The sequence below is a fragment of the Muntiacus reevesi genome, chromosome 13 (assembly GCF_963930625.1).
Source record: "Muntiacus reevesi chromosome 13, mMunRee1.1, whole genome shotgun sequence".
Taxonomy (NCBI): Eukaryota; Metazoa; Chordata; class Mammalia; order Artiodactyla; family Cervidae; genus Muntiacus; species Muntiacus reevesi.
This window is the reverse complement of record NC_089261.1, coordinates 63,552,165-63,566,001: the sequence shown is the minus strand read 5'-3', so window position 1 is coordinate 63,566,001 and position 13,837 is coordinate 63,552,165. Positions and strand designations below refer to the sequence as shown.

Genomic DNA, 13,837 nt, shown 5'->3' with positions numbered 1-13,837 from the left:
AGATTCTGTGCTTCCCCTGCAGGGGCCACAGGTTTGATCCCTGGTTCAGGAGTTAAGATCCCATGATGCTGCACAGCTCAGCCGAAGTAAAGAAGGGCTGGTCCTCTGCATGGCCCTTGCAGCCTGCTGCTGTCACGTCTTCAAATCCGTGGGAAAGTCAGGTGGCCCCTACTGCAGCTGGCCTCTACAGCGCTGCCACACGAGGCCCCGGAGCGTTGTCCACAGAGATACTGAACAGACTCTAGGGTAGTGATCCCAAAAGATCAAGGTGCTTTGAGACGGGTTTCTTAATGAGCCTAAAGCCTAACCTTAATCTCAGACAGAATATTTGCATGATCCTGTTTCTGCATCCACAGGTGGATTGTGGTCAGAGGAAAGTACCCACGGCAGTGCTTTGGTCTTGGGCCAGATGCCTTCAGAAGAGTTGTCAGGCAGTGGGGATTCCCCATCACTGGAGATACTCAGAGCAGGGATGCCACAGAGGGAATTGAAGTATCCAGGAGTGATTGGACAAGATGAGACTTAAGACAGTGGGTACCCACATAAGGTTGACACCTGTCTACAACAAAATGAGGAAAACAGTGATGGCTGGGGATATGGAGGCTTTAGGGGAGCCATGGAGAAAGGTGGGCATGCTGAGATACATCAGTATAAGGTTGCTAACTTTTCTGTTTTGTGATGGAGTTTACTTTCTTCTGAGAATTTATTTTTCATACTAAAATGTGGCTTCTGTTATAAAATATTATTAGTAAATGATACATATTGCTTATGCAAAATTATAATTGGTAACCCTATATATTTCTTTCTTTCTTTCTTTTTAATTTCTTGGTCCATAAAATCCAAATGTTTAGAAACTGTTGCCCTAGTCCTTTTCAATCTTGAGAGTCAATGGCTCAAAATTAATTCCTTTTATCCTCAAGTATACTGTTACTGCACGTGAACTCTCTGGATTCAGACTTTTTGGGTTTTATTTTGGCCTTCATTTAGGTTATGTCAGTATAATCATCCAGAAAATAGGTTGTCTTCATTTTACAAATGCCTGACTGTAAGCAAGATAGTTCTGGAGTTTTTTAGTTAAGGGATGCTGTACCATTTTCAGTTTTGTTGATCATTAATATTTTATTCAATATCCACATAATATTAGTAAATAAAACTTTGTTTAAATTGTCCTAGCTCTCAGAAAACAGATGTGACATATATGTATGTATGAACCAGAGCTAAGAAAAATAGTTTTAGTCAAGGATTATAATTTAGGAACCAGAAGGAACATATAACAGAAACTTTGAATGCCAAAATTTTTACACATTTTAGCAGAGTAAACTAAATTAATGACATTGGATAGTCAGCATTTTCCCTTTCCATTTTCCATTAAGAATGGCTTTAGGATGTGAGGGCGATCTGGTTGCGACATCTGTCACCCCATTGATCGCCAGGGTTGATTCGGCTGATCTGGCTGGCTAGGCGGGTGTCCCCTTCCTCCCTCACCGCTCCATGTGCGTCCCTCCCGAAGCTGCGCGCTTGGTTGAAGAGGACGACCATCCCGATAGAGGAGGACCGGTCTTCGGTCAAGGGTATACGAGTAGCTGCGCTCCCCTGCTAGAATCTCCAAAGAATGGCTTTAAACCAGTTTTCCAAAGAGCAGTGTCCTAGGGCTATAAATAAATCCATTTAACCTGATAAAGATATCCTTAAAAGTAGCCAGAGTATTCTTGGACCATTACAGAATCTTAAACTCGGGTTCCAGGAAATGGTTAGAAACCATAAAGGACAAAATAGTTTCAGGAGATAATTTCAAAACTTACGCCTTCGTCTGTTGAGATAATATAATTCACACAGGAATAAGACACTCCGTCCTTTGAGTAGCCCACTGAAGACAATCATGTGCTGACTCAGGGACAGGAAGAGTGCAGTCTGATACTGAGGCCGTGGCGGAGTGGAATGCACCAAATGGTGGAGGAGAATGCCATTATGTGGAAGAATAAATGTAGAGTACAAAATGCTCAGGAGGCTGAGAAAAGGCCATTTTGGTAAAACCCTTTCTAAGTAAAAAGGTAGACTGTGTACTGTGGTGACCTCATGCCTGATGGTTAACATTAGGTTATCCATTGTGATTCCTGGATAGGCCCTGGAATCACTAGATTTGAATCCTTTCTACCACTAACCAGACATGCAGCCCTGAGCAAGTCACGTAATCCCTCTGAGCTTCAGTTTCCTTTTCTATAAGATAAGGAAATCTCTAAAAATATTTCTCAAAAATGGGGAAATAATGGTACCACTTCTAGGACTGCAGTATTGTTTAAATGAGTTAATTTTCACTGTTCTTATTTTGATCAAAAATAAAATAAATGAGTTAATTCCCATAAAGCAGATAGAAAAGGACACGGCGCACACACAGTGGGCATGCAGCGCCCTCTCGTCACCAGGCCTCTGCGTGTCGCCTTGGAGGAGGCCTTCCCAGACTGCCCTGACGCGATGGCAGCTCACTCTTTCTGCCCTCCTCCGCTGCCTCAGTTACCGTCTCCCAACTCTGGAATAACATCTTTCTTCATTGCTGTGTCCGTAGTGCCTAGAAGAGTGTCTGACACGTAGTGGGTGCCTGATAAGTACTTGTTATTTGGGGAAAAATTTATATATATATATATTTATGTTAGCTTGTATTTTTATTTATTAAAGAAGAATTTTAGATTAGGAGTGGTGAATTTGAGGGGCACAAAATACAGCCAGGAAACGCAACAAAGGCGACAATGGCAGAGGAGTGGGGTTTGAGGAAGAGAAGCAGCTTAACATGTGTACACTCAACAGACACTTAACCATTATTTCCAATTCCTGTTTTCCTACAGGCTGGAGACGTAATAACAGAGCTGGAATCTGTCGATGATGACTGGATGAGTGGAGAACTGATGGGAAGATCTGGAATATTTCCCAAAGCGTACATTCAGTTTTTACAAGTTAGCTAAAGGTGATGCTTGACTGTGCCCCCTGGCACAGAAACTCACTTGAACTCTCACTTTGACTATCAGATATGTTTTTGCACTATTTTTTTAAACTGAAAGAAATATCGATGCTGTATACGGTATACTAGAATTTTCTGAAAGCAGAAAACATCTTGATTTTGTAGTTAGCTTTCATTCGCATTAGAAGCGGGCGCATGGAAACGCATGCGCCCGTTTCTACCAAGGAGGACATCAAGCAGGAGCAAGGCAGGCGGGCCCTTCCCCCGGCAGAGCGTCTGGCGACAGGGCAGCATCGGGACGCTCAGAAGCGAACCCTGCACTGGGACGGCTGTGTTCATCAGCACAAGTGAATTAACCGTGCTCCTTCATTTTTCACTTCGGTTTTAAAAGAGGACATGTGTTATTCTACATGCTGTAACTCTCAGGCGATGGTTGGTAACCTAAATTTCATTTTTGACATTCAAATTAATTCTCACAGCTTGAGAGCAGTATCCTTATGACCAGGGCAAGCCTTGTTTCAGAAGGGAGTAGTTCACTGGCTGGTGGGGCCTTGGTGAGCCTGTCGTGAATCAGCTCACAGTCGCCAAATGCTCCTGTGTTGCCAGATGTTTCCCCTTTGTCCCAGCGTCTGAAAGTGGTTAAAGTTTGATGCATCTTGGTCATAAGAACCAAAACCACCCTGAAAAGCCTTGCTAATATAACTAACTCTTTCACATACCTGCAGTACTTATTTCTTTCCTCTGTGTATACTTTATGTTAACAGGGTTATTATAAAGCACATTTTCTGATTCTGTAATCATTCTTTTGACAATTACTGGTACTCAAAGAAAAGTTCCTTTTCTTTGCGTTTCCCCAGTAACATATTAAAGCTGTGTCTTGTAACAGTGGTACATTATGAATCACATACATATATCTCAGAATACAGAGCAACTGTTAAGGTGGGAAACAATGCCAAACCCCCAGCACATTCCTCCAAATATAATCAGAGCTAAAAATAATTTGAGAATCTGAAGGCTAATACTTTCAGGGTTGTTTTTTTCCCCCTAGCTCATCCCTGCAGTTTTTAGAGTAAGTAAAAACCACTTTCCTGCTATCTATTGTTATGCACTCCAGGCTTAAGATAAAAGTCTTAGAGCTAAAAAGTGGTTCATTGTGAGACTGAATCAATTACAGCTTCTGGGCTGAAGCCAAATATATTGGTTGAAGACAATCTTTCAAACAGATCAATGGAATAGAATTTCATTGGAAATGTAAAACACTTTCCCAACAATGTTCATAACTTTCTTCTGTTTTTGAGAAGATTTTCATATGCTGGGCCGCCTTTCTGCTTTTGTTGTTGTTTCCATTGTCCAAAAAGTTAGGCAGTTAAGTGATGAAACCATTATGTGAACACCATGTGGGATTCTGTAAGGGAGGAGAGACTTACCTTGTCTTTGATTAAAGTTCATTTCCCATTATATGGTTACAATTGATTTTGAGCTATGGGAGCTGTTTTTTGTTTGTTTTTTTTTAACATGTTTTGGGTACAGAAGATGGAATAAAGAAAACTGGTCAAATACCACTCAAGAGTAATTTCATAAAAAGTGGATGGCTTAAAGCATTGTCTCAACTAAATTCCTATTTGCAGCAAACTTGTATAACGGCAGGAAGGTGAGACTCGGGGGGACGGGGATAGGGCATGAGGTATATTTCTTTGCCTGTGTAATCTTAACATCTTATATTGAAAATCAGGAAAACCTAGCTTTATTGGAGAAAAGCATTCCTCTTAAATTTTGGCCTCTGTCAGCAGAATGGTAAGTGCAATAGGTGTATATCTACTTGACACTATAATAAACTGAACAAACTTTTCAAAGTCCTTTTCTCATGAATACTGGACTGAGGTTTTGAGAGTGGAGATGATATCTTATCTTTTTATCTCTAGCCGTTTGCACCATATAGGCTCAATAGAGGTTTGTTTGTTGGTTGGTTGGTTGGTTGGTTGGATGGATGGATGGGGTAACTTTCATGTAATAGTGATACTATCTTGGAGCCACTATGATCCAAATATCTTTCCTCTTTAACTTATTGACAAAAAAATCTTTGTTGAAACAAAATATGCAGTTATATGTCTTCCACTTCATCATGCTACATTTTTTGTCATTTATTACCTACTCAACTGATGAGAAGTAAAAATGTAGCATGGTGTAGGTTTTCATAGGTAATTTTTCTTCTGTATATTGATTGAACGTGACTTTTATACTCAGTGAATTTCACAGTGGAGAAATAGAAATGTATTCTTGCTCTTTTCAGGAATTTTAGTTGAAAACCTAATATTGTTCATCTAAGCCACCACAGACTAGGATCTCCAAATCGTTTTTCTTTGGTGGGTTAAACTAGAGAAGTCATTTAATTCTTACCCTTTTGAACACTAAAAGACAGCAGATTTCTTCAAAAGATGCTCTAGTTTATGTGACTAGGGAGGGGCGGTTAATGTCATTTGTGCTTATGGGAATCATAGGTTTTTAATAGTCTGAAATATTCATTATGAAAAAAAATCAGTACATTTATCAAAATTTGTTAGAACTGGCATTTGAAAAAAAATTTATTTTTCTATAGGGTTGTTATGCATCAATACTCTTAACAATAATTGTTTAGTTTTTGTTCAGCTTCTTAAGCTTAGATAAATACACCTAGAGAAATACTGATGATATAGGCTAATTACAAAGATATATTTGGTATTAATATAATCATTCATGGTATATTTCTTTTAATTAATATCAAATGTAACTGGACCATATGATTCATAATTAAGTGCTATTTTGAATGTCATTAGTTGAATCCTTAGCAGTGAATTTTCTCAGAACTAAATAGGAAATAATTTTCTAACCTACTCCTTTATGCTTCACTGTAATTTTGGGGTTGAGGGGAAATACAAAGCCTAACTCGGAACACCACCACCATCTAGGGGCCTTTTACCTAATTGCAGTTTCATCCTGTTAAACCACGGAAGTCTGCCCATCAGAGCTCAACCTGCAGAGGTCAAATGATTTGCTTAAGCTCATACAGGTATGACAGAGCCTAAAGCAAAACGTATCTCTACTGAGTCCTGATTCAGAACTTTTTGTATTTGTTGTGCTAAAGTGATACATTTCTTTTTTAGTAGTTAAATAAGTAGAATTGGTTTATTATAAAAAAAAAAAAACAACTATAACTTCTTGAGTGTAATACTTATGACTAGAATAAGTTACAGAGAATAAAACCTTGAATTTATTTCTTTGAAAAAGAAATAAAGATTTGTGTTGAGCTTCTCAATTTTATGTAGGCTATTTATATTGATGTTACCTAAAAACTCAAACATGGATTGATCCATTAATGGGGACTCCTTTTTCTGTTTAATAGGAAATATTTGAATGCCTGGAACATCAGATCTTGAAAAGATCTGCGTCTGTAGGGCTGTGCTCTTGGCAACAGCAGGGCAGGCTTAAACTGAGATTTTTATACACATGGAGCACAAATGTTTCAGTATTTTGGACTCTAATAGATCAACTCAATTGCTTATAACTAATAAGTTTATATTTAAGTCTGGGACACATTCTGGATTTATTTTTAAGAAATCTTAATTGTATGTACACCATGGATTATTTTTCTTTAAATACTACAAATTAGGCAATAACTCAATGAAATTTTTTTCAGGAGAATAATTCAGATTCATCATTCAGAAAGGAGAATTACCCCCGGGTTTTCTATCCTCTTTTTAAAAAGTTAATGTATGTATTTATTGGCTGTGCTGAGTCTCTGTTGCTGCCCACAGGCTTTCTCCAGTTGCAGCAAGCAGGGGCTACCCTTCGTTGAGGTGCACGGGCTTCTCACTGCAGTGGCGTCTCGTGTTACAGACTGCGGACTCCAGGCGCATAGGCTCAGCAGCTGTGCTCCCGGGCTCTGAGTGTGAGCTCAGCAGTTGTGGTGTGAGGGCTCAGCTGCCCCAAGGCTTGTGGGTTCTTCCTTGGACCAGGGATCAAACCTGTGTCTCCTTCATTGGCAGTTGGGTTCTTATTCACTGGAGCACCAGGGAAGCCTCTGTCTCTCTTTTTTTAGCAGGAATTGACTGACAATCTTAATGCATTGGAAGTCCTAGCCACAGCAATCAGATAAAAATAAATAAATGAAAATAAATTTTAAAAAGACATAAAAGAAACCCAAATTAGAAAGGAAAAAAAAGTAAACCTGTCTGCAGATGACATGATTTTATATATGAAAAATCATTAAGAGACAACCAAAAATGTGTTAGGACTAATAAAAGAATTCAGTTAAGTTGCAGGATACAAAATTAATATTATAGAAATCTGTTGTATTTCAATACATGAATAATGAACTACCAGAGAAATTAAGAAAACAATCCTATTTGCAGTTGCATCAAAAGGAATAAAATACCTAGGAATAAATCTGACCAAAGAGGTAAAAGACTCATACTCTGGAAACTATAAGACATTGATGGCAGAAAATGACGATACAAATTGAAATATATACCATGCTCATGGATTGGAAGAATTCATATTGTTAAAATGACCATACAGCCCAAGACAATCTGCAGATTCAGCACAATCTGTAGCAAAATATCAAAGGCATCTTTCAAAGAGCTAGAAAAAAATAATTCTAAAAATTGTATGTAAACACAAAATACTCTAATCAAAATATGGAGAAAGAACAAAGCTAGAGGTATCACACTCCCCAATTTCAAACTACTTTTCAAAGCTACAGTCATCAAAACAGTATGTAACTGGCACAAAAACAGACACATAGATCAATGGAACAGAATAGACAGCCCAGAAACAAACCCACACTTACGCAGATGATTAATTTATGTCACAGTCAGCAACAATACAGTGGAGAAAAACATGACGTCTTCAATAAATAGTGTCAGGAAAACTGAACAGCTAAGTGCAAAACAAGCTGGACTATGTTCTCATTCCATATACAAAAATAAGTTCAAAATGGATTAGAGACCTAAATGTGAGACCTGACACCATAAAACTTCTCTCAGAAGAAAACATAGACCGTATGCTCTTTGATGTTGGTCTTAGCAGTATTTTTTTGGATCCATCTCCTCAAGCAAGGGAAATAAAAGCCACAATAAATGGGACAACATCAATCTAAAAAGCTCTTGCACAGCAAGGGAAACCATGAACAAAACAAACAGGCAGCCTATTGAATGGGAAAATAATGGAAAATATCTGGTCCTTACCGGAAACATTGAGGGCCTAATAGAAGCAGAAGAGAATACGGAGAGGGGGCAAGAGTACACAGAACCATACGAAAAAGGTCTTAATGACTGGGTAACCTGGCGTATCCCAGTCTCGTGCTCACTCATCCATAGCCAGACAGTATAGAGTGTGAAGTCAAGTGGGCCTTAGGAAGCATCACTACGAACAAAGCTAGTGGAGGTGATGGAACTCCAGCTGAGCTATTTCAAATCCTAAAAGATGATGCTTTGAAAGTGCTGTGCTCAATATGCCACCAAATTTGGAAAACTCCGCTGATGCCACAGGACTGGGAAAGGTCAGTTTTCATTCCAGTCCCAAAGAAGGGCAATCCCAAAGAATGTTCAAACTACCAGACAATTGCGCTCATATTCCATACTAGTAAGGTTATGCTCAAAATCCTTCAAGCTAGGCTTCAATAGTATGTGTACCGAGGACTTCCAGATGTACAAGCTGGATTTAGAAAAGGCAGAGGAACCAGAGATCAAATTGCCAACATTCATTGGCTCATAGAGCAAGGGAATTCCAAAAAAAAATCTACTGCTTCATTGACTGCACTAAAGCTTTTAACCATGTGGATCACAACAAGCTATGGAAAATCCTTACAGAGATGGGAATACCCCATCTCCTGAGAAACCTGTGTGCATGTCAAGAAGCAACAGTTAGAACCTTACATGAAACAACAGACTTTTGCAAAATTGGGAAAGGAATGCAACAAGGTTGTCTATGTCACCCTGTTCTACGTCATGCAGAATGCCAGGCTGGATGAATCACAAGCTGGAATCAAGATTGCCAGGAGAAATACCAACCTCAGATATGCAGATGATGCCACTCTAATGGCAGAAAGCAAAGGGGAACTAAAGAACCTCTTGATGAGGGTGAAAGAGGAGAGTGAAAAAGCTGGCTTGAAACTTAACGTTAAGAAAACTAAGATCATGGTATCTGATCACATCACTACATAGCAAATAGAAGGACAAAAAGTAGAAACAGTGAGTGACAGATTTTCTTTTCTTGGGCTCTAATATCACTGTGGACGGTGACTGAAGCCATGAAACTTGAAGACACTTGCTTCTTGGAAGGAAAACTATGACAAACCTAGACAGTGTATTAAGAAGCGATGACATCCCTTTGCCAACAAATGTCTGTATAGTCAAAGCTGTTTTTATCAGTAGTTGTGTACGGATGTGAGAATTGGACCATAAAAAAGGCTGAGCACTGAGGAATTGATGCTTTCAAATGCTAGTGCTAGAGAAGACTCCTGAAAGTCCTGTGGACTTCCAAGGAGATGAAACCAATCAATCCTAAAGGAAGTCAACCCTGAATATTCATTGGAAGGACAGATGCTAAACCTGAAGCTCCAATACTTTGGCCACCTGATGTGAAGAGCCAGCTTATTGGAAAAGACCCTGATGCTGGGAAAGGTTGAAGGCGAAAGGAGAAGAGGGTGGCAGAGGATGAGATGGTTAGATAGCACCACCAACTCAATGGACATGAACTTGAGCAAACTCCAGGAGATAGTGGAGGACAGGGAAGCCTGGCATGTGACCATGGGGTTGCAAAGAGTCAGACACGACTTAGCTACTGATAACAACAGCATTCAAAATATATACAAAACTCATACAACACATCAAACAAATAAGCCAATTTTTAAGCAGAGGATCTGAATAGACATTTTCCCAAAGAAGACATACAGATGGTCAATAGACACATGAAAGATGCTAAGCATCACTAATTGTTGTTGAGTTCAGTTCAGTTCGATCACTTGGTCGTGTCTGACTCTGCGATTCTTGATTCTGACTTGTGCTTCATCCAGCCTAGTGTTTCTCATAAAACGCTGTTAGGGAAATGCATATCAAATTGTTAGGGAAGTGCATATCAAAACCACACCTCACACCTGTCAGAATGGCTTTCATCAAAAAGACAAATAGGTTTTGGGGATGTGGAGAAAAGGAAACCCTCATGCATTGCTGGTAGGATTGTCAGTAGGTTCAGCCACTATGAAAACAGTATGAAGTTTCCTGAAAAAGTTGAAAACAGAACTGCTGTATAATCCCACAATTCATTTCCAGGTATTTACAAATTTGAAAAGATACATGTACCAGTGTTCATTGCAGCATTTTTACAATAGAGGATCGATAAAGAAGATGTGGTGTATGTATATATGTGTGTGTGTGTGTGTATATATATATAATATATATATACATATATATATATAGTGGAATATTAGACATTATATAGTGGAATATTAGACATTAAAAAAATCTTGCTATTTGTGGCAACATGGATGAATGTAGAGGGTATTATGCTAAGTGAAATAAGTCAAGAGATAAACATGGTTTTACTTTTAAGTGGAATATAAGAAACAAACCACAGACTTACAGATACAGAAAACAAACTAGTTTTCTGTGGTTTCCCAGGAGGGGTGGAGCAGAATAGGTGAAGGAGATTAAAGGGTAGAAACCTCCAGTTATAAAGTAGATAAACCAATGTAATATACAGGATAAGGAATATGGTCAATATTGTAATAACTTTGGGGGATAGTAACTTATTGTGGTGATCATTTCATAATATATGCAAATATCAAATCACTATGTAATACCCCTGACCATAATATTAAATATTTCCATTGTAAAAAATTTTCCATTGTAAAAAAGCATGTGATCAGCCAGACTGAATCAAGATTGTGTTATTCTGGGTACATTTGTAAATGTTTGCATTTGGGAGCTACTGTTGATGGCACCAGGCACAGGCTCTACATTAATCGTTCTGTTTATGACAAGCCCAGTGGCAAGTCAGATTGTTAGCTGCAGCTGCCACTTGATCCCAGGTGGCTCAGGGGGTAAAGAATCTGCTTGCAATGCAGGAGATGTGGGTTCCATCCCTGGGTCGGAAAGATCCCCTGGAGAAGGAAATGGCAACCCACTGCAGTATTTTTGCCTGGGAAATCCCATGGACAGAGGAGCCTGGCGGGCTACAGTCCATGGGGTCACAAAGAGTCAGACATGACTTAGCACCTGAGCACACACGCAAGCCACTTGACCCAGATAGCAATTTTGGATCAAGGGTGAGTGAGTGGAAGTCGCTCCGTTGTGTCCGACTCTTAGTGACCCCATGGACTGTCCGTGGAATTCTCTAGGCCAGAATACTGGAGTGGGTAGCCTTTCCCTTCTCCAGGGGATCATCCCAACCCAGGGATCGAACCCAGGTCTCCCATATTGCAGGCAGTCCTTTACCAGCTGAGCCACAAGGGAAGCCCTGGATCAAGGGTAGTGGTTCTCAATTGCGGGAAATTTTGTCCCATGGGACATTTGACAGTGTCTGAAAACATTTCTGTCACAAATTGGGGAAAGATGCTCCTGGCATCTAGTGAGTAGAGGCCGGCAGTACCGCTAAACATCCGACACGGCACAGGACTGCTCATCACAAGTATGAATTGTCCAGCCTGAAATACCAGTAGGCCCAGTTGAGAAACGATGCTCTCCGGATCATAGTGCATTAATTATTCCTTCCCTCCCTCCTTTGTTTTCCTCCCAGATGCCAAGGTTGTTGTCTTCCCTCCGCTGCCACAAAATCTGTACCTATAATTTCGTATTTCCCCCAGGTATCCCTACTGTCACCCAGACTTTCTGATCATCACCCAGGAGGCAACCGAGATGATCCTTTTAGGGGGATCGCCATAGTCTGTGACCCAATCAGGTATGTAGAACTGGACGAGGGGAGTAGTCAGAAAGCTTTTTAATGCTCAGCTATGCTAAATATCCATGGAGAGCAGGCAGCTGTTAAATAGCAAATCTGCCAGGTAGCCTTTGTGACAAAAAGTGCCCCATAGTGAGACTGCAAGTGGTCCGGAAAACTAAGAACATGATACATGTGGCATTTTAGCTTCAAGTGCTGCAGCTGTGTGGCCAGCCAGCTGATTGGACTGAGACAGCACTGTTGTAACCTAAAAATGCCTCAGTAGTGCTGAGGCGCCAGCAGCTGCCCGGAAAGGTGACCAAAGGACTGGTGTAGTCTGTCAGTAGTCAGCCCGTGTGATTTGGCCCCAACCACATCAAGACAAACAGACCAACTTGAGAGGAGTCCGAGCGTGTCATGCACGAGGAAGATCTATTGTGTGCACAGCCCATGATGGTGGACATGTAGCCATGTGTGAGGGTTCTCCTGGGTCACATCAGAGAACTGGCCTTTTCCACAGACATCTACCTGAGTAGGGCTTCCCTGGTGGCTCAGCCGGTAAAGAATCCGCCTGCAATGCGGGAGACCTGGGTTCCATCCCTGGATTGGGAAGATCCGCTGGAGAAGGGAAAGACTACCCACTCCAGCATTCTGGCCTGGAGAATTCCATGGACTGTATAGTCCATGGGGTTGCTGAGTCCGACACGACTGAGCAACTTTCACTTCACTACCTGAGTAACCCTGTCCAACCCGGAGCCACAACTTGTTCCCACAACATACAGCCTTTAAGAGGGGTGTTTTAATTGGTCTGAAGAGTCTTTCAAGTGGCAAGCCAGATGATATGCCATGAGCAAAAGCCCCACTCAGCACAGGAGTTGGCATGCCCAGATCTGCTGAGCAGGGACCACCTCTCTGCCTCTGCATAGCTGTTACTGCAGCTAGCCAGCCACAGCACAGTGCATGCCATTACCTTTTACCCAGCTGAGCCACCGTGACTCGGGTCCAGGCAGTCAAGGGTCTCTTAAGTGACTGTCCCTTTGAAGCACCAGCTGTGCTTCAGATAACGGGGTGGGAAACAATTTTTCAAGAGTTTCTGAGGCTGGTGCATCCCAGAGAACACTATTTTTACCTGACCAGGTAGGTCTCTTTACTGATGGATAGACTGTCTCCAGTTCCCAGAGTCAGGCCTCCCTTCAGGCAGTCGACCTCATGTTTAGGGGTGTAAGTGTTAACCAGTTAACTGAGCAACTTTCGCTTCCTTCCTATGTAAGCATTAGGACAGGAAACAAATCTCTAGAACTTCTGTTAATGAAGTCAAACTATGATGCTCGTTGAATATTTTTTTCTGTAATACAGATCCTTCTTTGTGGTGGGGTGTTAACATCCCACCTAATTAGGGTTCAAAGTGATTCTGCATCATTAAAAAGCAATTCACCTGGCAGCTTGCAGTCCAGGTTTTCAACTATTTCTTCACAATTTGAACACTTGATGGTTGTCCAGTTTATTTGAAGTACTATTTTAAATGTTCATCTGCATATGCAAGAAAAAAAATTGATTCACCTGTTACTATTGACTTGCAATTGAGATTTTATATATTGCCATCTTTGAAGATGTTTTTTACACGTGATAGGTGTGGCACTCAAATTGTGGAGTTAGTCAGTCACTGCGAGTTGCAGCGAACTGCAAGCTGATGAGTACCATGTATGCTCCATCGCCAAGACCTCAGCTCTGCCACTGTAGTGCAATCAGCAGCAACTGACAACACATGAAGATAAACGAATGTGACTGGGTTCCAATAAAACTTTACTTATGGATGCTGGAATTTGAATTTCACATAATTTCCCCACATAGTGAAATACTTTTTTTCAGCCATATTAAAAACTGAAAGGCCATTCTTAGCTTGTAAGCTATTCAAAAACAGAAACTGGCCATATTTATACCATGGGGAGTAATTAGTCAACCCTTGTCTTA

General features: G+C 40.6%; 1 protein-coding gene across 4 annotated transcripts in view; it reads left to right on the top strand.

The window, feature by feature from the left end:
• SH3D19 (SH3 domain containing 19) overlaps positions 1 to 4,515 on the top strand; it is a 79,781-nt gene extending 75,266 nt beyond the window's left edge. For 2 of the 4 annotated variants that reach the window (XM_065903932.1, XM_065903931.1), the window contains exon 20: positions 2,841 to 4,515. In XM_065903932.1, the coding sequence (XP_065760004.1) occupies positions 2,841 to 2,957 (117 nt within the window). In that variant the 3' untranslated portion in view covers positions 2,958 to 4,515. Of the gene's footprint in view, positions 1 to 356; positions 567 to 2,840 lie in introns of those variants that run through there. The other 2 variants (XM_065903930.1, XM_065903929.1) reach the window with 1 other exon arrangement.
• The last annotated feature ends 9,322 nt before the right edge of the window (positions 4,516 to 13,837 follow it).